The following is a 24,861-nucleotide window of genomic DNA, read 5'->3' as shown; positions in this document are numbered from 1 at the left end:
GCTAAATGACAAAACAACAGGAGGCTCCAAACGCACCACAGGCCCGGAGGGCTCTTCTCTACTCCTGAAGGAGAGGCTGCAGACACGTTCGAGAATAATTACACACAAACACGCATCATCCACCAGCATTTGTAATGAACCCTCCACAGATCAATACAGCTCATCTAATTCATTAGCTGGAGAGCTAAAAATAGTGCGGTGGCCCCTATGTTCAGCCGAGGCTCCTCACACCTAATTATGCAAAACTCTGTCGAAAGATTGTGGAAAATCTTCTCCAGTTCCGCAGAGAACTCATCACCCTCCTCGGTAATAACCCAAATTATTCACAGCTTTCATAAACATGTTTTCACGTGCCGATTGCCCCCCCAAAAATGTACTTGAGGCGATCAGGGTAACGAACCTACGCTCTGCATCAAACATAAGCCGGCGTGTGCTCGCACGGAGAAAGTCAACAAACTAGCTGGTGTTTTGTGATCAGCAGGAAAATGGAATCTCGCTGAATTTAGTTCTGCAAGCAAGTAGACGGAGGTTTCGTAATATATGAAATACGTTTGGAACTGTTTATATGCCTGGTAATCTAGTAAAAGAGATCGAATCAGACTGTCGGTGTAAACAGACCTCGTTTTCAAAACGTGGCTTAAGTGCACTATGAGAGGCCAGTTTTGACACCTGATGCGCTCCCTGCCCTTCTTATAATTCAACCTATGTCCACCACACTCAAGATTTCATAGTTTTAGTATGTTTTTACTGTTTTTAACTGCATTATTACTGTTTTTACAGGTTTTTTTTTTTTTTTTTTACAGTTTTACATTGTTGTAACTGCTGCACAGCAAATCTCCCTTCAAAGGACGGATAATGATAAAGTCGACATTAAAGTTGAAGTTGAAAACCAAACCTAATGTAAAAGCAGAAATCAGGCGAAGGCGATAGTTCCAACACCTGTCGGATCCTGAGTTTGGTTGAGTTTGACATTTATAATCTCTGCTGTGCTAAAGTCAAAATGCGTCGCAGTTTGTGAGGAAGCAGGCCAAGAGTAGCCCGCCAATCTAACCCATAACTGTCTGAATGTGTTGTGCCTGCAGGGTGTCCCCAATCCTTATCAATGACCTGGTCTCAATGAATGGAACTTATCTTATGGTGAGCTCAGAAAACGAGGTATGTTTTTCAAATAGAGTGTAAACTGACGAGTTGAACTGTGGCTGTCGGGAGGATTTTCACTTTGCTTCTGCTTTGGTGTCACCTCGTTTGACCTAATCAGTGCACATATAATGCTTCACCTGATTCATACATGGCCAGACATGTTTTTCTAACCCTAACCCTCCATTTAAATGCCCAGTTGCCTGCTCCCGAGAAGGACAAAGGACTCAATAATTATAGCAACAAACTGGGATTATTCGTCACTAATCCTAACCCTGTAGGTGTCACTCACAGTGGACATACTGCTGGACATCAAGGCCGTCCAACATTTGTCTCTTTGCCTTCTTGCTAAGCGACAAGCAGTCTGCAGAATCCTCGGTGCTGTGTGCTGGCCTTTGCCTTACATTTAGACTTTACAACCCTGAAACAATCAGATGAGACTGAAACAAGGACAATAGAAAAGGTACTTCCCAAACACCTTTGGACCACAGCAGTCACACTCCCCTGAATGAGCCTGCCAGCCTTCAAGATAATCAATGGAAACCTGACACGTGTGGATATACTTCAGTTCTCAATCTGGCAAAAGGAATGTGGTTCAATTGATGTATTCTAATGGCCTGACTGATATATATTCATATGTCAATACATTGAGCAAATCACTTACTCCTGAGGTAATCAATGCCACTCGGGTCACCTGTGGACAGTTTCTGACCCACTTTGATGAAGCACAGTCTATTGAATTTGCACAAATAAAAATGATTGGATTTTAAGTGCTCATGTTGGTCAGGTAATCTCTCTGAGTGATGATTTTCATTAGGAGGACCACTGATTTCAAGCACACCTCTACTCCTTGTTCACTAACACGTTGTTTCCAACCTTCCAATAATAGAATTCACGTCGTCTTACCGGCCTGGTTGGTGGTGACGGTCACTGACACGGCCTGCTCCGGCCCCGGGCTCTGTGGCGACACGCCGTTTACCGCCCACACCTCGAACGTGTAGTTGGTGTGGGCCTGCAGCTCGTTGATGGACACCCTGGTTCCCTTCAGGCTCAGCTGCTGAGGGCTGAAGTGGATGCCGTTACCGCAGGGTTGACAGCGCCGGCCATCCGGCCCGCAGCGTTTGCACACCACATTGTATGTCAAATCCTGGCGCCCCCCAGAACTCCGGGGCGGGCTCCACTCCAAATTCACTGATGTCTCGTTAACATTGGAGATCAGGTGGACGGGCGCCGATGGAGGACCTGTGGAGAACGTTGGGAAAGAGATGAGAGATGGAATATACAGAAACATACGAAACGCTAAGCAGAGGCAGACGTACATTTATATATACTCGTGGTTCATGAAGACAAATGGCGCTGACGGAAGCACACAGCGATCACACAAAATCAGTTTTCATCAACTGTACATAGTAAGAACTTCAAAAAGCTCTGTCTCCAGCAGCGGTAGTGACTGATTCTCTCCTTATGTGTTCATATAACAAAGATGTAACGGTGTAATTGACAGGGCAGTTCCTTCAATTTTTATTTGAGGCTTCTTGAATTTCCTTTTAATGTCCTGACCATTACGGTGTGGGTGGATCCAGTTTCACCTCAGTTAATTCACAGTGTTCGCAGAAACCCAACCAGCCAACCGAGTTCTTTCAGATTCATATGTGGGATCAGCTGGAAGGTGGCGGAGTGCCGAAGGCCCACTGTGAGCAGCATGACTTTATAGCACCCACTCAATAACTTTAAACAAAGTTTGCTTGGACCCTGTTATGAGGTTCCTTCTTTGAAGCAAATCCTCCATGTTGTAGATTTACATGTGAGAACTGCTCAGCCAGCCTGTGACATAAACTCTGCACCACGTCAGTCGCAATGTACATGTCTTATTTGTAATCAACATTTTTTATTTTTTTCTCAGCATTGCTTTCAAGCATAAGCGGTGGCAAATTACACTCGCTCTCTCGCTCTCTCTCCTACTCATGCACTCCCTGTCTCGCCCGCTCCCTATCTCTGACTAATGAAGCGCACGCGAGAAGGCTGGGAGGGGATCGATGTCGGGTGAAATATGAAAGCCAGTCGGTCCACAGACGAATCATTTCACAACGGAAATTAATTATCAGTGTTATTTTTGGAGGAGCAGAGTGGCAATGAGTGATTTCACGGAGACGCAGAGAGGAGCCGAGGGGCCAGTGTGTAGAAGTGTGTGTGCGCCCAGGCGCTCGCGGGCCGAGGGTATGCAATCCTTACATACGCAACGTACCATTGGAGAAGGGAGGAAGGAGAATTATACTTTCTCTGCTATGAATGGATTGGAATAATGTGGATGGATGGATGGATGGATGGATGAACAGATATGAGGTAGAAAAGGAATAGCTGCAGAAAAAGAAGAGACAGTCTTGGACAAGAAATAATGGAGAGTCGACCGTTAATATTAGCATCATCCAACCTTCCCCTTCCCAACGTCAATGAAACTCTATTAATAAATCCCTATTAAAATGATGATAAGGTGCTCACCCACCCTCTTCTTTTCCCCTGCTATTTTCTTTTCTTCACCCACTTCTCCCCCACCTTTGTATTCCATTCCCCCGTCTGTTCCTCAGACAATGGGAACCAGTTACAATTAGAGTTGCTAAATTAAGGTGCGACACAAACCATCATTATAATGTCTAGTTTTCGGGGCTCCCGATATAACCCCCACTCTGTGTGCTACGGTTACATAGTGCTGAAATAATAGGCAACAATTTGACTTTTTGGCTGAATAATGAGCTCAGAAATCTGCCAGACTGAGGTACTTTGTTGTACTTACTTCAGACATCCATCCACATCCACACACGTGCAGCGAACAATACGCAATAAACATTAGCAATTGCGAGTACAAAGACAGCTGACAAAGTAAGATTGCTCTGTTAACTATAAAACCACCAAGTCCGAGGAGAACACGGACTGGGAGTCACGACAGTCTGAGCCCGCCATTGTTGTTTTCTTATCCAACTTCTCACGTATATTTAGAATAAGGGATTTACTATGGCTGTGGTGCGCATGCCCAGTAGCAGCGTTTCAGAAAAAGTGGTGCTTTCCTCAATCTACATGGATTCGAAGCATTTTCAAAAAAAAAGTTCCACTTTGGGAGCCGTTTTCAAAAAGTTGCACCATTGTCTTTCAGTGTTTAATGCTAGGCTAAGCTAACTGTGTCCTCACTCCACCGGGACACATCTCACTCACATCGCGCTTGTCAAGATAGCGCTTACATCAGCAAATACAAAGACAACGCTGGGGTGAAAGTGTGTGTGAGTGTGTGTGTGTGTTTGCCAGCGGATGTGTGTATTATCTCCTCGCAGAGATTATTTTGTTTGTTTTTCACCATGGCCAACAGCGCCGTATAACTTTATGGCTGTATGAAGTGTTAAGCACATTCCGCCCTGTCAGTTTTCCTCCCTGCATTCCTCACACACAAATTAACACATGCAAAAAAAATAAATAAATAAATAAAACTACCTTTGGTTCTACCTGTCGCTCTCCCAGAATGCAACACTGGGAGCACGGGAGCGTGGGAGAGCCGTCGGCTGTGACTGACACCCGGTAATTAATCCTGCGAGAGGGAACGGCGGGGGGAGACGGGAGCACAAATGCTCGCGCAACCTTCATACAGCGTGAGCTTAAAAATTCACACAGCTTACAGGACGAATCCGGAGGGAGATTCACAAAGTTTCTCCTGAAGAAAGTTGGTGAAATCTTCCCCTTCTCCGTTCATTTAGGGCCGAACAATTTTCCCAGAGCCGCATTTCTCGCTTCCCCGTCGCCCCTCTGCTCTCTCCCGCCTTTTTAATCTGTCTTTCTCGTTTTCTTTCTCTTCCTTAAACGTGCTCCCACCATCTTCCTCTTTCTTCCCCTCCTGTCTTCCTGTCTCTTCGTATCAGTAATTGCGATCCAAGTGTCGGGCCGTGTAAGAGGGCTGGTTAAATTGGCCAGAGCGTCGACCTCACGATTACCATCCGGCCGGGATTCATTCGACGCCCCCCTCGAGTCCTCTGCATTCATCGTGCCGCCCGCGCTCCCTTCCTCTGACAATACTGGAGAAAAATCTGAGAAACACATCAAGAGCCGGCAGGAACCCCAAAATGTGGAGTAGCCCCCTCCTCCGTTTCACCTGAAAACAGTGGAGCTCCCATATGTGCCTGTCCCTGGTCCTCATTACTGCCCCGCGGTGTGAGTGTGGGGTGTATTTATACTGACTTGTGGTTCCTTATGTTGGACTGCCTGTTGTGTATTGAATTTCAACGCTGGACTCTAAACAGAGTTTATATGGATTGAACTGTATGTTTTATAAAGTTGTTTTCAATCTGCTGCCCATCATATACACTCAGCGTCGTGAAAAACTCAAGTGCATCACAAGGAAAATGTTGGTTTTCTTCAACATCAATCATTTTTATTTTCTTTAAAACGCTGCCTTTTTTTTTTTTTAAAAGCAATGAAACTGTAACAAATCACATCCAAAGAAAACAACTATGTTGACCTCAAAGTAACTTTAAATAGACAGAATTGTCGTGTCACATTTCAAATTCAGTGTTTGTGAATTGAGTGTTTTCACCCTTGGTTGTCGTTGAAGACTTTATCAAGACTTATATTCTAAGTTTTAGAATATAATCAAGTGTCTCTGTTGTGTTTTATTGGACTAGAAATAGTATTAAATCCTTAATTTTACATGATTACTACTTTATTTCATGCAGAGCTTTCCACCTCTCCGCCATTTTAAAAGGGATTGAAATTCTAGCTTGAACAAACGAAGGACACTTCTGATAACAACTCTGAACCAGTATCTGATTTAGCGTTGGTATTTCAGTGTGTTGTCCTTATTCCCAGATCGAAATGTTTTAAAAAAAAAAAGCCTTCCGGCGTGTGTTTAAGCCTTTTCAAATCATTCAAAAAGATCTCCAATTAATTTGAACCTAATTGGGGATTTCTTTCAAAACTGACTGTAGAAATCATCTAAATGTCACCAAGATGTCTGCAAATGGCTTTTATCATTGCTGTTTTGAAGAAGCATGTGTCCACAATCTGAAAGAGATTGCATTAATTCCACCTGCATAGATATTGAGCAAATTTTTCGTGAGATCTTGATCGTAGATAGTCCAACTACACCACTTTCCGTTTTTCTTACAGCTCCTGGATTCATTTCTGATAAATATTACTATCTTAAAGTGTGTCTGTGATGAGAAAATTCAACCGACATGTTGCAAAGGAAAAGTCTTACCATCCAAGGAGAAAAAAAAAAAAAAAAAACACAGCTCACTTCAGAACAGACACTGAGAGCATATGTGCACTGTTTTGTACGGCTGCCTGTGAAAGAGAAAAACAAACCCTGCCAAAGCTTGCGATAAAGCAGGGCCACAAGAAGTGCCTCGGCTAGTATAGATTCAGCAGCACTGGCCACGGAAATGTGGAGCAGAAGCCAAGAACAATAGAAGTGAGTCATCAAGAGCACAGAAACACAACAAGAAAATTAACCAGAAACCAGAAAACAAAAGTCAGAAAGGTCCGTTCATCATTCTTAGAAAGGCAATAAAACAGTATTTTGTCCTGGCAGCTTCCTAAAGTCAGACGATCCAACGAGTGGGAGGAAAACTCTTCATGTCGAGGGTGTCCAGACTTCTTTGACCGAGGGCCACGTTTCATATACAAATAAATCTTTGGATTTTTCTACATTTAGTTTCCGAAGTGATTTCTGCTCACCGGTAGTGCTGCACGATATCAGGTAAACATTCAATGAGGTTTAATTTTGTGATAACGATTTGATTTGCGATGAATACAAACACTTATGGAGATGATGCTATTGTTTGTGTGGTCTTAGATTTGTTGTTAACAGTGCTCTTTCTCTTGTCACTAATTTACACTACCTCAGATTGGGTGGTGAATTTTGTTCGTGACATGTGCATCTGCAGTTCCCACCATTTTTCTTTAATGTTTCTGCTTCTGACTACATATGCAATAGATTTTAACTTTTTAAAAATGTGTTAATTGTGCACATTTTGTGAATTAATCTGCAAGAATCCTAATTTTCTCTCATTTGAAATTCTGCCATTTTGAATATGCAAAACCCTGAAAGCACAGTAAGCAACAATAACTTGTCTCAGTCCAGTCGGTCTTTTGGGACGTGTGCATTAGACCTGTTGATATCGCAATGACGATACATTTAGGATGTACTCAACATTTCCCGTTGACCTAACTTGCTCAATCCCCTCCAAGTGTTGAGACTCAGAACCGTTGGTCTCATTTGAGCATTTTTTTTTTTTTATTCAACTGCAGTTGGATGTTTGGTGTCTCCAATGAGAGATTGGATCAAGATTCTAGATCAAACTAACGATAATCGCGAATGAGCAGAGGTGGAAGGATGTGACAGTGTTGCCGCTCATCGTGGGGATGACACAACATCCAGTTTTAATCATCATCTCACATCGCTAGACCACGAGCTGAGGGGGTGGGGGTGGCGTTTTCAATTACCCAACACGCACAGACACACAGACACACACACACACACACACACACACACACACACACACACACACACACACACACACACACACACACACACACACACACACACACATACGTTCCCCAATTACCCGAGACGCTCTTTCCCCGCCTGACCTTCAACAAGGCAAACTGGGAAATGAATTTAAGAGGCTGCTTTCTTTTTCTCTCTTTCTCTCTCTCTTTCGCTCTCTCTCTCTCTCTCTCTCTCTTTCTCGCTCTTCTTCTTCATCTGCTGCGTTCGTGACTCGGAGAGGTTTTACGACTAGAGTGAGGGAATGAAAACAAAATGTGGAGAAGGTAGGGTGTGTGAGTGACAGTGGTAATTACAGAGCACTAACATGTGGGTGAGAATTACAAAAAAATATATTTTTTTTTTTTTCAAATAGCGGGGAAGGAAAACAGCGGTCGACAGACGGGGCCACAGGTCAAAGATCAAATGTTGACCGGCTGACGAGGGCGGGGCAAAGGTCGGCGAGGGAGCCGGGATAATGTTCCGCTCCTGACTGCCATGCGGAGGAATGTAACGGAGATGGCGGCGCGGGGTCCTGTAAAATGGGAGCAGTAATGAGCTCCGACAGCTGTTGCTTGCAGCAGCGGCCGTCGTAAAACGCCGCAGTGACTAACAAGACAATAGGGACGGGACCCCTCCACCCCCCCACCCCCCCACCACCACCACTCTGTAGCTCATCCCTTAAAAACAGAGGTAGTAACGTGTAAGTGATGTGCTGAAGAAATCATGAGAGGGGAAGTCATTTTATTCTCATATATTAATCCTTGGGGCTGCACCGAGATTTAATCAAACCACAACCTCTTTAACCGCTCAACAAGTATTAAAAGCAGCGATAAAGACACAATAAAGATGCACTCACTCCGTCCTCAGAATCCCATTTTCTAAATTTAATTTGCAAAGAGTTTAAGCACTTTGTTTATCTTGAAGAATTCATAATTACTCAGTTGTGTGCTTTTCTTTTCATTTCCTTCCTCGATTTCCATTACAGGACGATGGAAACCAGCAAGGCGCTCAATTGTTTTAAACAGCGGTGCACACTTCAATAAGCTCCCTCAGACAAAAGATATCGACAAAACTGACTGTTTTAAGTGAAAAATAATATGTAAACCAGTTGGATCCTCATAAAATATTACGTTGTTTGCAGCAAACATGGTCAACACTACCAAGAATACTATTGAGTAGGAAATAATATCTTAAACAGATGTGGAGAGAGTACTGAAAATCTGTCCTACTGTTACGTTGTAATATTACTCATATTAAATGAATTTCCAACAGAAGGCATTTAATTTAAATGTATTAAATATCTCTGCTCAAAGCACAATTACATTATTACTGTTGTGTTTTTAAAACAAATTGTATTACACGGCAGGAATTTCCTCTGTTAAAAGAATCGACTTATTAGCCACAAAAATGTTGAAACCTTCTTTTCCAAACATGGTCGAGGTGAATATTTAGAGAAAAATAAGTGGCATTTCAAGCGCACACCAGCGAAGAGCCCAAAAATTGGAGCAATTGTTCACAATGTCCCATCGATATCAACTACAGGGGAGTAATTAGTTTAGGCATCTGATTCAATGAGCTGTTTCGCTGAGTGACGAATCCACAGGAACTCGACGGAACGTCGAGCCAACTATGAACTAAGCATCTTAACAGATGTTTTGCTAGTTAGAGCTGTTTTCTGACACACGCTCGCCCAAACACATCCAAAATCTTGTTATTTTCCTGGGAAAGGGGAGCGGGGGGATTTGTGTGTTAGGTGTTTTGAGTTCTCTTCAGTTCTCTCTCCGGATGTGTACATTTCTACCAGCTCAGAGGAGAGGAAAGCAGGTCTAGAGACCATGCGGAACAGGTATTGTCCTGGCGAGGATTTTGTTAAAACACACATGAGGAGGTGAGTCTGTGGGGGTAGGATTGAAAAAACCCAGATTCAACAGGGTTGACTCATGTAGCCAGATGGAGGAGAGCGAAGATGCCCTCTGAGGAATATAACACTGAGCGATATATCCTTCATTCCTGCTTTGAGCTTCATATATCTCTGATTGCTCGCTCTATGGCACCTTCACCTGTGTGCAGGTAGTGAATAAGAGATGTGATAGAGAATACATCTTCACCTTCCCCTATTTTCCCACCTTTTTTTCATCACCGCCCTCTGTTGTTTTATATATATTTGTCTTTTCTATTGTTCTCGCACTCCTCTGCTGTTTTTTTTTTTTTTTTGCAGCCGCTCTGTGGAAGACTGAGTTTGGAGCTGCAGCGGTTTATACCCTCATTAGCTCTGCGTCACCGTGACTGATCACTAAGTACCACCTGGAATCAAAATACACCCATTAACCCAGCAGCCTCCTGCTTTATGTTTGCGCAGAGTGATTGTGTATGCGAGTGTGTGAATCGGTAATTCAGGCGGACACGGCTCGAGAGCGAGGAAGACAGAATCAATGACCATGTTTGGGCGAATCTGCATGTGTGTGAGGTAGACTCCTTTTCAATAGCAGGGTTTGGTTACTAATACAGTAGGCAGTGAGATATTTTAGGCTATTTAAAAATGGCTGGAAACCACCGCCCCTCTGAGCATGGAGGTACAGTTATGTATGTGGTGTACTGCCAGTAGGTGTACTTACGGGTGCAGGGCATGGACGCCGGGTCTGTTTCCGAGCGGAAGTATCCCTTGTCGCAGGCGCAGGAGGTGGATCCCTCCCTGACCGAGTAACTGTGGAGCGGACACTTGGAGCAGGAGCCGTCGGTAGCCAGAGCGCGGTAGTAACCGATCTTACAGGCTGAAAGACAACAAGGGCAGAAAGGAAGTTGAGGTTGGGTTCATGTCTGTGAACACGCAACGTACCTTTATCACTCAATCGGGATAAAAAGACTCAAGAAAAACGACAATGTATGTTCTCACAAAGGGTTTGTGAGACTATAGGACTTTGCAAATGTAGGTACAAAGCAGGTTATTGGAGAGCCAGAGGAGCATCATGTGGATTCTTTGACCAAGAGAAGAAGCTTTGGAACAAAACAGGGCAGCGTCTCACAGAGGAGATAAAACAACAAGCTTGGGGTTGAATCGGTCACGTGCTCAGAAGGCCAGATGGCTGTAGAGCCAAGAAGGGCCCGTGAGTGGAACCCACAGGGGAAGAGCAAAGAGAGGGAGACCTCAACACACCTGGAGACATCCAGAATGTCAGGAGGTAGAGGAGAGAGAGAGCTTATGTGGCGCGAGGCAAAATATACTGCACAAAATAGGGTCGGATGGCAAGTGCTAGTGGAAGACCTATATTCCACCAGGAATAAAGTGGAATGTGTAAGTAAGTAAGGTTATGGGGGAAAAAAATGAAGGTATGAGCAACATTTGCCATTGCACTGCATCACTACAACATTCTCCACTGAAGAAAAATATAAGCATCTTCAAATTGATCTCTATACTCATTCACAACAATATCTTATAAGTCTGGCAAGTAAATACTGCTTCATATTGGAGTTGGAGGGGCTGAAAGGGAACAATGAGGTACAGCTGTGAGCGGTGTCCTTCCTTCATAATTTGATTTAACTTAAATAAGAGTAGTTAAATAGGAGTAGTTTTGGACTAGAAGTCAATCACATGCATGGTCAAACAGTGACGCCTCCTACATCTCTGAAAGCGCCACTCTTAGATTCAATAAACATACATCCAACCGCGGTTGCCAGTACCGAGAGACAACACGAAAAGTGAGTTTGGTTTGTACAAGCATTCTGATCAAATGCAACCATGGCATGAAGATCTGTTGAATGTTTATTTTTCCATGAACATTGTCATGTGTCTCGAGCTATGGTAGTAAATGCGGCAGGTTATATATTAGGAGCAGTGCGTTTGTCCTTTAAACTACATGATAACATCAGGATGATAAACCTAATGTAACAGTCGCTTGTTCTTAAAGTCATGATAAACCAAAAAGCACTGCCAGATGAAAAGTCAGAGAAACTCCAAAGGGGGTATTATGGTGTGGGCTGTAATGTACTAAATCCTTTAAGCAGTTGTTAAGAGATTTGGTTTTTACAAAAAAAAAAAATAAAAAAATCAGGGGATTACAAAGATGTAAGGATACATCAGCTAGATAGCATGTACCTACAAATGATACTTAACTTCAGGGTAATTTATCCCAGCTGCTGCTGGTCGGGACCAGCTGGGGTTGACTACACCAGCAGAAAGCAAGGCCATTAGCACGAACCCTCAAGAGACCACACAGGTCTGTACAACACTGCTTGGCAATCCATCTAATCATCAGCAGATCTTTTGTTAACGACTGAAATTTATTCCCCAACTGACCAAATGACACAATGATGCATATATGAAGCACAAACGAAGCTGGTGAAATTGAAGTTTTGGCGTTGAGGCAATGTCGCCATAGCACTGCATTTGTACAGTTGGAACAGAATGGACCGATCATGACTGTTTTCCCTTAAATTAGCAACAGCCAAACAATATGTTGCTGAGAGGCTTCTACTTCTTCCTTTGCCAATCCCTGCCCCCAAACCACGTTTGTCCACCTTTATCCATCCTCGGCGCCCTCTCTCTTTTCACTTTTCTCACGAGTCGGCGTTCCATCGTCAGGAACAACGGAAGACGAGAAAAGGCGACTATTTCCTCTGACAAAAAGGAAAAGATCAAATAACCACCCCTGGTCTTTGTCACAAATTTAAACGTAGCTGCTCTGTGCTGGCGAGACTCCGTGCTGCAATGAAACCAGATCCGTTGGCATTTCGGACCATTTAACAAACAAATGCCACCACACTTGGCACACTAGGGGCTCTGTCAGTCTTACAAGGCTGGACTTTTTCACGCTCCACAACACACACACACACACACACACACACACACACACACACACACGCACACACACACACACACACACACACACACACCTCTCAGTCTGAAATCGTAACCTAAGTGACACTTTTCCTACTTTTGGCGACAGTGCTCGCCTTTCTTTTGAGTGACAGTTTGATTGGAGGGCTCGTCTTTCAAGGAGTTCTCCTTCCTCTATCCGTTTCCATAATGGTCGGGGAAGCCTGAGCGGGGTTCTATTTCACCCCCTGAGCACTGAACCAGGAGATGAGGACAAAAGAACAATTCTCCGAGAGGTGCGGCGCAGACAGTCGCAACACCGATTGGACCAAATAACCTGTCATTCAGCAGGGCTGCTATGCGTTTTCTGACAGAGGGCGAATGGTATAGAGGCCCGAGGGTTGCTGGTGTGGGTTTAGTGGAGAGTGGGTGGTGTGTGTGCCTGCCTTGATGTAGAAAAGACTCACTGAAGACAGATGGGTAAATTTACTCCCAGCATAGGTACGATAATTACACTTACAGAGTGTCGGAGAGGAAGGAAAGGGGAATATATTTGGAAAGATCAGATTTCAAGTTGACACACAGAACCCAGTCACGTCAACACATTTCCACATTAGAAATGGAATCAGTGCCGCTCCATGTATTCGGCAGCATGAAGGAATCGTGCCCTCCAAGAAAAACACAAATTGAACTGGCCAGTACAAACAGCGAAATAAATTCACAAACTGCTCCAAACTATCAGGAAATCCACTCTCTTGGAAGAGCAATAAAGTCCGCCTCTTTAGCCCAACAGCGGCTCCTCTGTAGCAGCTGGATTAGCGTAGCGTGGCATTAACCGAGCTGGGGCTAGCTGCTACCTGCTGAGCCATTCTTTGCCCGCTCCCACTCGCTCAATCAGGGACTAAATCCCTGTCGCTTCACTCGCTAACATTAAACTCAGGGCCTCATTGATTGTAGCCTGCAGGGGTGTGTGAAGCCTCCGTTTCTTTTCTTCACAGTTACCAAAAAAAAAAAAAAAGAGGAGAGATTAGCTGGGAGGCACTTTGTGTTATCTCTCTATCTTTAAAGCAGTCCTTCAACACACATCACTGAGAAACAAAAGAAGATCTTCGGGATAGAGTGGACATTGTTTAAGAGGTTGCGACCGCTTCAGGTGATGAAACACAACGTTGCTGTCGGGGATTGTACGTGTGCGCTGACCAGGAAAGTGTACAGAGTTGATAAAGGGGTTGGCCAGCTGTTCATGAGCCGATGCCCCGTGTGCTAAAAGCTTGGAGGGAGAGTTAATTGAGTCCCATGCTTCACGGCCTTTGGGTCTGAGCCTCTTTAAAAGACTAAAGACGTGAACTAAGAGCGGGCTGCCTCACACTGTGCCACGGTTGATGAGTTTTTTCGCCCGTCAATTATTAAGCTGTCCCAGAATGACCCCCCCTCCTTCCTCTCCCCAAGGGCTCAGAGGCTGCCCTGGAATTCTTCGCACGACTCTGTATCCCTGTTTTTGCTTTTTTAGACATGCTCTGGCATCTTCGTCTGCGGTTTGGATTTTAGAGCCCGTGTTTGAAAAAGTGATGTCAACATATCTAGGCTTGTTTATGGCCACGACTGCCCGAAAGAAAGGAACGGCAGAGAGGAAAAGAGAGGTCGATATCCGAGTAAAGCTGGGGAATTTGCTTCCTATTAGGAGTGTGTGTGTGTGTGTGTGTGTGTGTGTGTGTGTGTGTGTGTGTGTGTGTGTGTGTGTGTGTGTGTGTGTGTGTGTGTGTGTGTGTGTGTGTGTGTGTGTGTGTGTGTGTGTGTGTGTGTGTGTGTGTGTGTGTGTGTGTGCTGGAGGAGAGACCGCAATGCTAGTGGGTGGTCCAAGAAGACTGTGGCTTCGGAGAGGAATCTCCCTTAAGACTTTGCTGGATTTATCACTGGCCATGGTAAAACCTACACACAGACGTAGAGACAGACACACACACGGACATATGCATGTGTGTTTAGTTTTTATGGGAGCGGAGCTGAGGAGCCTTCATCGGATTCTCTTATGCAGCTCTAACCTAATTTTTCCACATTGCCGTCTCCATTTTCGACCCCGTCGGTCGCTTACTCTCCTGCATTCTTTCTTCTGACGCTTGGCCTGCCCTCCATCTCGCTCTCTGAGGCTTTCTCTCGGCAGGCCTCCTCCTTTCAGACAGAGAAGGGTTTGTCAGGTGCCAAATCCCTGAGCTGAGAGATCAAAGGCAGACAAAGAGACTGGTGACTTACTGTTCTATTCTGGAAAGGCAAAAATAATGGAATCCCTCATAGACCGGGGACATCACATTCTTCCCCTCTTTTCCCCCAGCAGCTCTTTCAATCCTCTTCTCTAGCTTTAGTCTCTTTTGTCAAACCCTTCCTCTGACCCATCCCCATCCCTGTTGTCTCTGAGCTCAAGCCCATTTAGAGGAGAGGGGGGAAACAAGGGAGAGGGAGTTAATGAGTATAGTTTGGCCTGAGTGTTGAGGATACTGCCTGATGAATTGGTCACACTGCATAAAAAGGAGGGGGAAATGGGATGGCAGTGGCTATGTGTTAAAAAAAAAGAAATAGGAGCAAGCTAACTAATGATACAATGACAGCTGCCCCCGCGCAATCCAACTAAAGCCTGGCTAAGTTTTCCTCTGAGTGGCAACAACCCACACAACAGCGCTTTGAACAAGCGTAGACGCTCCCAAATAAAGCCACATCTACCCACGCACCCTCCTACTGCAGCCCACCTTGAGTGACCCGCATGCGAAGCCTGATGGGCGAGCTATTCTGCAGCCCACATAACAAAGTACCCAATACTCTAGGGAGTGAAAGCATGAGAGCTAACCTGTACTACAATAGCAATCCCCTGAATAAAAAAAAAAGAAAGAAAGAAAGAAAAACTTTGGGAATGTAACACCCAGCACATGGCACACAATAACGAGACCTGCCCAGGCAGAACAATCGCCTCCCTTGTAATCAAGAAAAGGAGAGAATTAAGTTCAAACCACTGCATTCTCCTTCCTTTCAAGGCCTTGCTTTATCTTCTCCGGGTGATGAAAACTCAGTCGCTCTTTTTTAGTCATAACAGACAGTGAGCGCTCTTCAGAAGAGCAGTCAAGAGGCGTCCTCACAAAGCCGCTCTTTCAAAAAGTGATGCGATCGGCTTTCAGGACCTGAGGGCAAGGAGAGTCTCTCCTTCTCCTGCACCTTAAGAAGCCCACCATCACTATTCAATCCGCTCTTCTGGAATCCACCTCTCCACTCCCTGCAGAAAGCGGTTTGCTGCTCAGGTGAGACTCCCGCTGGCAGGGATTACCTTCCCAAAAGGGCCTTTGTTTACCACAAACTGCAGTCACGAGCGGGACCTACATGCTGTGCGTCCCAAAACCGATGATAAAGAGTCAAGCCACATCACTACACCTGAGCCACCAGCGGATTAGCAGAGATAACTAGCCGCTGACCATTAGCATCTGTCACTGGAACAGCAGGACAGTGGAGCAGGTTAACTCATTAATTCTGTCACCCGGGGGTTATTAATTACCTCCGGCCCCGACGGCGACAACGCAGCCACACGGCCGGCGGAAACACATCAGCGTGATGGATGAGGGACACACGGCCAGCGAAACCGATCACCAAGATTGATGACACACACTCGACACACGTCTTGACCTTGACCCGGCGACCGGAAAAGGTCCTGTACAAGCTACCAGAGCCCCAACAAATGCGAAACCAGACGAAACCCCAAATCTGAGCGGTGACATCTGGGTCGACAGCGTTGCTCGTGTTAATGGAGACCTCAAACAAAAGCCAGAGAGGTTAACAATGTTAATAACACACATGCTAACCTCGCAGACAATTACTGCGGTTGTTGCTAGCGATGGTCAGTGCCAGTGGAGGGGGAGGTTTGCAAGAGTCGCCAGTAGTTTGTCAAAAGCCAGATGATTTATAACTGTGTTTTCAACCATGTCAATCCGTCATGAGAGGGCCAACCAAGATGTAATGCTAATTAAAATCTCCATTACTAATGTGCAGGAGCAGCACCCAAAGAGGTGGATAAGAGGGAAATACTGGAGATTTAAAAGTACAACAAAGGAAGAGCACAAGAACAAAATTGCTAAGGCTTCTTCAGATTGATACGGTGGCAGAAGAATTGGGATTTCCCCTAAACTGTAAATAACCTTGATTACCGTGATATAATATAAACAAAAAAATAAGTGCTAAAATGAGGAAATCGCTATAATTAAAACTTTTTGAAAGTTGTGTAATGCTACAAACTGGTAACTATCTTACACTCCAGTTCAAAACAACGTGGTGGGATTCATTTTGGGGACGACGACAGAATATGATTAATAGATTGAGACAATTTGGAGCCAAAAGAACAATATGGTTGAACATTGATCCTCAAACCATCGCGCAGCAATGCGATTAAAGCCAACATGAAATCCCAGCATGGGGTCATAAAGCCCTCTGAAAACCATTGTCAGTGAACACAGTTCATCACCGCATCAAGAACCACATGTTAGAACTCAACTCTGCACAAAAAGAAGAAACGAGCTAAACACAGGGACGTAATATCATCAAGCTCATTTAGTGCATAAGTGAGCAAAACATGCATGTCATCTGTGAATGAAGCATTTCTACAGTTTTTTATGGAAAACATAGAACCAAACCAAAAGCTTTCATGAGAAAGATATTTTAGAATTTAACTGAGTGTTGCAAAACCATATTAACAAAAGCACGGTTGGACATTAATGTTGTTATGTAAGCGATTAGTAGTATTTTACACAAATATAAAACCAAACAGGAGAAAGGAGACCCTGAACTATTGAAGCTAAAATCCCAATTTAAGTATTAATTCTTAAATAATCCTCTGTGGCATTGTTTGATATATACGTCTTAGTCTCATGTTAAAATCCGCTTAAAGAATTGCACTTTTTTTTTTTGTATATTACACATCAAACTATATTTTCTTTTCTTGACTTGTTCAAGTTTTAAAAAAAAACAATTCCTTTCTCGTCATTAAATCTAAACCAGAATCTGTTAAAAAAATGTGCAAATATGAACTTTTGAAATGTGAAATCTTGATTACTGTAAGACTGTCAGACTAACAAAGCACTTCCTGCTCCAAAATAGAGCCATTTTTGTTTTTGTTGTTCTCTGCGGTGCCAGCTATGCTGTAACAATTTGACCTGCATAACAAAACAAAAAAAAATGAAATATTGTTCTGAAGACTTCCTGTGAAACAAGGCCTTGGCGTTCTTACTGACACGTAGGCCTCAGCTTCCTCCATAATTCCTCGAGCCTGGCCTTAAGAAGGAATATCAGCACAATGGGTATATCGCACAAATCTAAGGCATTCCACCCAGCCACTTCACATGGTGCAGGGCCACTCCTTAAAGAGGGACACACAAGGTCCTGGAAGTGAATGCAAGGTAGGGAAAATGAAACGCCAAAGAGTGAAACAGATACAGACGGAGGAGCAGAGAAATGGATGGAGCAGGCACGAGAAAACAGATCTATCTTTGTTTGATGGATCACTGTTTGACTTGGCTGCGCTGGGTGGGAGCCGCTCAGATTCCACTTTTGCAACCTTGCCAGACCCGCAAAAGGGTGGCAACACCCAAAGCTGGGCGCCATGCCAACGGGCCGAGGACCTTTTGTGACCCAAGATTCGCCCAGCAGGTGGGTAATGGACCGTAATTCAAAGGCAAACAAGACAAGGGATGTATGCACAAACACACGCTCACAAACCTCTGCACACCTGCACGCTCTCAGGTAGCGACACAAAGCCCTTCAAAGGCCCTCTGGACTATAGAGATGCACTTTGCAGTGGCGTGCGTTGCATGCAAATGCGAGGAAAGACACACACGGACACACACTCAAACAGCAATCCATGGCATTGGTTTTTTTTGTGCGGGTACACTCGGGGACAGCGGCGCAGCAGGCACGAAGGGAGGTAAACAAACTCAGTCAAGGTATTGTCTCGGTCTAATTTCCTCAAGGTCTCAGGGGGGCTCCAGTCTCATGGTGACCGTGTGTGTGTGTGTGTGTGTGTGTGTGTGTGTGTGTGTGTGTGTGTGTGTGTGTGTGTGTGTGTGTGTGTGTGTGTTCACGGAGCGTGCTTTCCTGACATTGTTTACAATATGAAAAGCTGCATGTCACATCAGTTATGAACAACTACAAAAAAAAAATCAGTAGATATGTGGGAGGTGGAGGTTAGCACGTATGCTAATGCCGTTCTGCGAGGATGGGGGGGGCTCACTCACATGGATGTACACAATCAGGGGAGTCAAGCCGTTCCAGTCAAGGAGAATAAGGGCAGGAAAAGGGAGGATGTGTGAGGAGAGCGCACACAAACACTAAGAATAGGTGAGTGGTGGGGGAGGAAGCGATAGGGAAGCCGTCTGAATGGGGCCTCATAGCTCATTCTGTAAACAAGTGCAAACCACGTGTCGCGCCGCCGAGCACAAATACATAACAAATCACTGCCGAGGCCCCGCAAAGCACAAGCTCAATGCACACTTCTGCTAACGTATTGTGTGCTAATTGCATTTTATTCTTCCCTTGCACAATGTACAATGTCTCACATGGATTCTGCACCTGGAAATGAATGAAACTAGTTTTATTTACAACGAGAGCAGAAGCAGATCAGCTATGTACATTAGAACTGACATTATGATGCATATTATCTTCAGACAGACACGACGTCTTCAGACAAGGTCCATTTTAACTTTGTTTTGTGTCTCCGTTTCCACACGGGAGCCACTGAAAACGCAACTTTTTGAGAACTGCTCCCAAAGTGGCACTTCATGAAAACTTTTCTGAAACCCTGTCACTACGCTTTGGCAACGTGGCTGTAGTGAAAAGTTCTTCTGCACACGCGCAACTTTACTGACAATAACAATAATGGCGGCCGTTTTATCGTTGAGAGTCACCTGTAGCAGCAATACAACTTCATTTTCTGTCCATGGGAAGATCTGCGTTATTGTTTATTGGATATTTGTTGTTTATTGTTTATAGCATATTGTTCTCTGTGCGAATGTGTGTGTGGTTTCATTACAAAAAACAACCAACAGCACCAACTCATGGCCTGGCATGGTAACTGCATCCTTTTCAGCATTTAAATGAACAAAAATGTTGTGGTGTCGACACGAAACTTTTCTGAAATGAAAACGTAAACATGATGCCTTTTCACTTCAAATGTTGTGAAATTTAGGTGAGACAGTCCCTATAAATCACAAGAATAACTAATTTACAACTGAACGACTCTTATGCTTGAATTAAAATACAGAAAAAAGAACAACAATAAAAATAAACAAAATTACAAAACTCTGTGACTTAATACCAAAAATTGTATTATATTTTTATCTAGAAATCAACTGCAGTAGCTGTGATAAACTAATGTGAACATTTAATTAGTTGGTTTGATATAAAGGAAATATCAGTGCAAGTGCTGTCATGTCAGTAGAGAGTATAATATTTCTAAATTCATTAGTTTATTGAAAGTTTTTAATTAGACAATTACTGATGAATAAAAATATTGGCAACTAATGCTGACAGTATTCATATTAATATACAATGTTTGCATTAAAATAACCTGAAGACAAACACAATGACCACTCGATCAGAAATAATATCCAGTATAAAGCTCCACATTACCCGAATGCGGTTCCTAATAACTTCACTCCATAAAACGTGGCCTTTCTGGAAAGATTCTTGTGGGAAAATCGAGCGTTTACTGCGAACCCGACACTTGAATGATGACTTCATAATTCTTCACGGTGCAGCTCTTGAATGGCCTCTAAATCCTTCCTTTCACAGGTGTGTGTGTGCGTGTGTGTGTCTGTGTGTGTGTGTGTGTGTGTGTGTGTGTGTGTCCTCAGGTGGGTACAATGCAACTGGAAAACTGTTACCATGTGACGTCGACGGCAGCGAGCACGCAGCCCGGAGCAAAAGCAAACCTTTTGTAGCCTGATACTGACACGGAGCTTCGATCTGACGGGAGGAACGACGGCTTTTAGCCGGAGACAAACAGAACTCAAGCAAACTGCCTCTACAACAGGAGAGTCAAATATAAGGCCCGCGGGGCAAAACTTGGCCCACAAGAGGCTGCGATTTGGCCGACAAACCCACCGAGCCAACTGTAAAGATTTCAGTGGAAACATTGATTTTTTTTTTTTTTTTTAAACAAATTTCTGAAGAGTAACGAACGCAACAGAACACTAAGACCCGAGCTGAGAAATCAGTTATGCTGCCATGAAAGACCGCAACCCTGTCACTGTTAAACCAGCCTCGAAGCCAAGCTGTCGTATAACAACGGTTATAGGAGAAGTTTGTTGGACATGTCACTCTAATTCGCACCAGAAGGTTTCATGACAAATGGCTTTATGTTGAGATTGCAGCAATTTTTGGTGATAACTGATCAAATTAAAAAAAAAGAAAAAAAGACTTGTGCCACAAACTTAAAAGTTTGAATTTAAAGGCTATTATGGCACTATTTTACCGGTCCATCCTACACAAGATAAAATTGGGCTGTATGTGGCCCCTGACCTAGAATACGTTTGACACCCCAGGTCTTGTCACATTTATAGGTTTAAGCTGCTGTAATATATTTTCCTAATTCAAAAGATTAAAAAAAAAAAGATTTGATTTCTCAACTAAGACATTGTTATTTTTTCTAAATAAAAATAGATTATTAGTTTATTTCAATTTCCTGACGAAATACAATTTTTTTTTTTTACTTTTTTTGGTTGATGGTTAATATAAATACTGAAATACTGAATTAAAAGAAACACTGAAAACATTGTAGGCATGCCAGGCCATGAGTTGGCGAACCATTTACTGTACAGTAGCAGCATTTAAGAACAATTTTGTACAAACTGTTTCTGTGACTGGAGCTGAAGGGGGAGTTTTGTAAGATGCTAATTGGATTAAAAAAGGCATGAAGATTCAACAAGAAATATTATATATGCTAGATGCACACGGGTCACCATGAACACTAAGATTTAAGTTGGCAAAAGCTAAATATCTTAGCTGATTACAAATAAAACAAAAAAAACTTCTTCTTCTCAAACTCTTTTTGTGGGTTAGGGTTAGGTGACCTGTCCTCGTGATGCTTAATTGAAAAAATTAAACAAACAACAACACATGACTGAACATTTGAAGTAGTTTCTGTTTTTACTGTGTAGTGCTGATATAAGCTATATATCTATTTGATTTATTAAAAATTATGCTTTCAAGTGTCTCGTCCTCGGTACACGCCACAGACACACCTCACATGGGACATACAGTACGTGACACACACATCTGTCAGTGCTTAAGCCCAAAGAAACACCAGCACGGCCTTAATTACCCGCTTGTCTGCGGTCTCGGGGGCAAGTTTAACATCAACCTTGACGGGAGATTTTTTATTTTTTTTTTCAAGATGAGGCAGGGCGGATTGAGGGACGGGGTCGACTTACGGGTGAAAAGGAAGGTATTTTTAGCTTGTTTGTTTAGGTAATCTACTTGTAGCTCGCAGACGACAGCCTGTCTGGGGCCTCAAAAAAACACCTTCTATTGTGTGTGTGTGTGTGTTTGTGCGCGAGGTGCAGTGTGTGTGTATGTGTGTGCGTGTGTGTGTGCGTGCTCCAGATGCCATTGTGTTGCTGCATTATACGAGTTGTGTGTGTGTGTGTGTGTGTGTGTGTGTGTGTGTGTGTGTGTGTGTGTGTGTGTGTGTGTGTGTGTGTGTGTGTGTGTGTGTGTGTGTGTGTGTGTGTGTGTGTGTGTGTGTGTGTGTGTGCGCGCGCTCTGTCGAGGTACATTAAAAACTGTGCTGGGTCACTAGTTCTTCGACGGCTCATGTCAAGCCCGACGACACTCTGATGGTCTTCGCTGTGCCCGTCACTGCTCTGACCTTTGACCTTTTCTCGATGTCCACCCCCCCCCCGAATGCCACTTTCTCCTCTCTCTCAAAACAGCATCGAGGTCACTGCTGACGTGTGAGTGATAGCTGACCCCTCCCCTCGACTCGTATGTCTTGGTGTGTGTGTGTGTGTGTGTGTGTGTGTGTGTGTGTGTCTGTAAACTTCCCAGGAGTGGATGCATGCGCTGGCCTCCCTGACCCCCACGCTGGTTGAACCAGGCCCCGCAGGCGAGGGGTGTGTAACAGAAGCTGGAGGTTAATGGCCGCCGCTCGGGCAGGGTTACTCCGCTAATGTGTTTTTAGCATTTAGCTTTGAAGTGAGGACGGAGACGCAGGAGCGGCGATGACGGCGAGAGGCTAACGAAGCTGGAAGTGTGTGTTTGCGTGTGGAGGAGTTTGCAGAACGGATTTGTTGGACGTTCTCATACTCTCTATTATCTCTATCTCTATTCCTCCTCATCTACTATCTCTTCTGATTTTTATCCGCCGCCTTGTACCGCCGCCAGAGACGAACTCACGCAGTAAATCATGTTCTGTATTTTTCACTTTGGAAATGTTCGCGACATTAAAGTTTGAATTTAATTCATGAGGGCACGGTTTTACCAGTAAACAGAGATTGTTTTCTAAACGTTGCTGTGAAAACCATTGACAAACTATTAAGGCTCCACTAATGCCGGCGTGAGAAGGGAGCAGATCTTTGAGAAACAGTCTCAATAAAAACACAAATCCTGCTGCGTTTTCCAGGTTGGGAAAGTTCCCACTTGTATTTTCCGTCCTCAGCAGTGGGAACTTTCCCACTTCCCAGTTAACGAAGAATGCAGCACGTATCGCGTGACATTTTAATTTCATCCCACAGCAGGAAGAAGAAACGAGATCTGGCCTCTCGGTCTTTATCTGCAACGAAGCGCTTAAGCCGTCCGCTCTGTGCTCCCTCGACTCGAAGACGAGTGAAACGGCACTGCAACCACACACACACACACACACACACACACACACACACACACACACACACACACACACACACACACGTGCGAGTGACGGTGACTGTAATATCAACCGCAGCTGCCGGAGGTCGTGACACGGCCGCGCCAGGCTTGTTCAAAGCCGACGACCGGCGTCAGTACCCACAACCCCCTGCTTCACCTCTCACATCTCCGGCCGTTTGTCAGGAGCTCGAGACAGGAATCAATTCATCATCCTCTCCACTTTCTCTCTTGTACACACACACACACACGGCCACAGATATCTATCATTTTCTTTCAATTGTTTCCTTGTCTCACTTTCTTTTTTCCATTCACAAATCTTCCCGTAGCGTGAACCTTTAAGAGATCTCACTTTTTCACCCCCACCCCCACCCCATCCCCTCCTCTTGCAGCAGCATTTGACGACTCGCCGCGGATCAGGACAGATCAAGGCTTTAATCCCGGAGACGAGCCCGGGCACGGACGCACCTCCACCTCAGGCTGGAGGTCTGCGGAGTCGGATCCCCGCCGGCTGACGGCGTGAGGGAGAGAGAGAGAGCGTCCGCTGCATCCCCAAATTACATTTCAGCTCTCCCGCGGAGAGGTTACCCCTCGCAGGCCGCCCCACGGCGTGTTTGATACACATGGCAGTTTGCATTTCGGTGAGCATACGCATCGCAGCGGGACGTCGGCCACCTGATCTCAAAGTTACGGGCTAAAAGCAAAGATACTCACACGTGTCAGAGTTTGTGTGGAATGAGCGCTCATGTGCTTTCCTGCACAGAGGTGCATGTTCTTCCCTTTCATTACGAACACGCACCTCTGCTCGGTACTGTAATTAGTAATCAAATACCTGTAGTGGGATTTTCTGTTTCGATAGTCATTGGGAGTCTGTTGCTTAATTTAGATGTGTGTCTACAACAAATCACATTACTCACAAATCAGACGACTTCACATGTGAGATACACAATTAAGTAACACCCTGCTACCTCTGAGTCTCACATTCGATAATTATAACAACCAAACAACCACCAACGTGAAAACATTTTAGAAGAAAATAATGTTTTCTATGTAAAGGTAATGTGCATAAAAACATTTTTTTTTGGGTGTATTTAACCAAAATTTAAATGTATCAAACTAAATAATTCACATATAAAGTGGCATCTATTATGCCTTTACCTGTGTATTTAGATTACTGTGTTAACATGTGCAGGAGCAGTGTTTTCAAAAAACTACCACCTTGTGAGGCGTTGTTGAAGAGTTGCAACGAGAAGCTTTTTCCATTTTAACTTGAAATTAATGTGCAATTAATCACGTTAAATTCACAAATGTTTAACACTTTTTAAAAACGTGAGGTTGACAGTCCTAACAAAAAAAAAAAAAAAAAAACTACTGATGGGAACTACAGACATACATGTGATGTAAATCTGGGCAAGAGAAAGAACACTGTTATTTGGCAGAAGCGATCTTAATCATATATACCTTATCTACTTAAATGCTTGAATTCATCACACATCATATC

The 24,861-nt window shown here is 44.1% G+C and overlaps 1 protein-coding gene across 1 annotated transcript in view; it reads right to left on the bottom strand.

Moving 5' to 3' along the window:
- The window catches only part of LOC308107617 (ephrin type-A receptor 4), a 71,471-nt gene that overhangs the window by 30,873 nt on the left and 15,737 nt on the right, over positions 1-24,861 (bottom strand). Inside the window, exons 4-5 of the mRNA XM_080460038.1 lie at positions 10,282-10,437; positions 2,044-2,379 (exon numbers count right to left, since the gene is read on the bottom strand). Of these exons, the coding sequence (XP_080316164.1) occupies positions 2,044-2,379; positions 10,282-10,437 (492 nt within the window). The remainder of the gene's footprint in view (positions 1-2,043; positions 2,380-10,281; positions 10,438-24,861) is intronic.

The sequence above is a fragment of the Lipophrys pholis genome (assembly GCF_963383615.2).
Source record: "Lipophrys pholis genome assembly, chromosome: 3".
Taxonomy (NCBI): domain Eukaryota; kingdom Metazoa; phylum Chordata; class Actinopteri; order Blenniiformes; family Blenniidae; genus Lipophrys; species Lipophrys pholis.
Note: the sequence above shows the minus strand (reverse complement) of the source record. Positions and strands in the feature narration are given on the sequence as shown.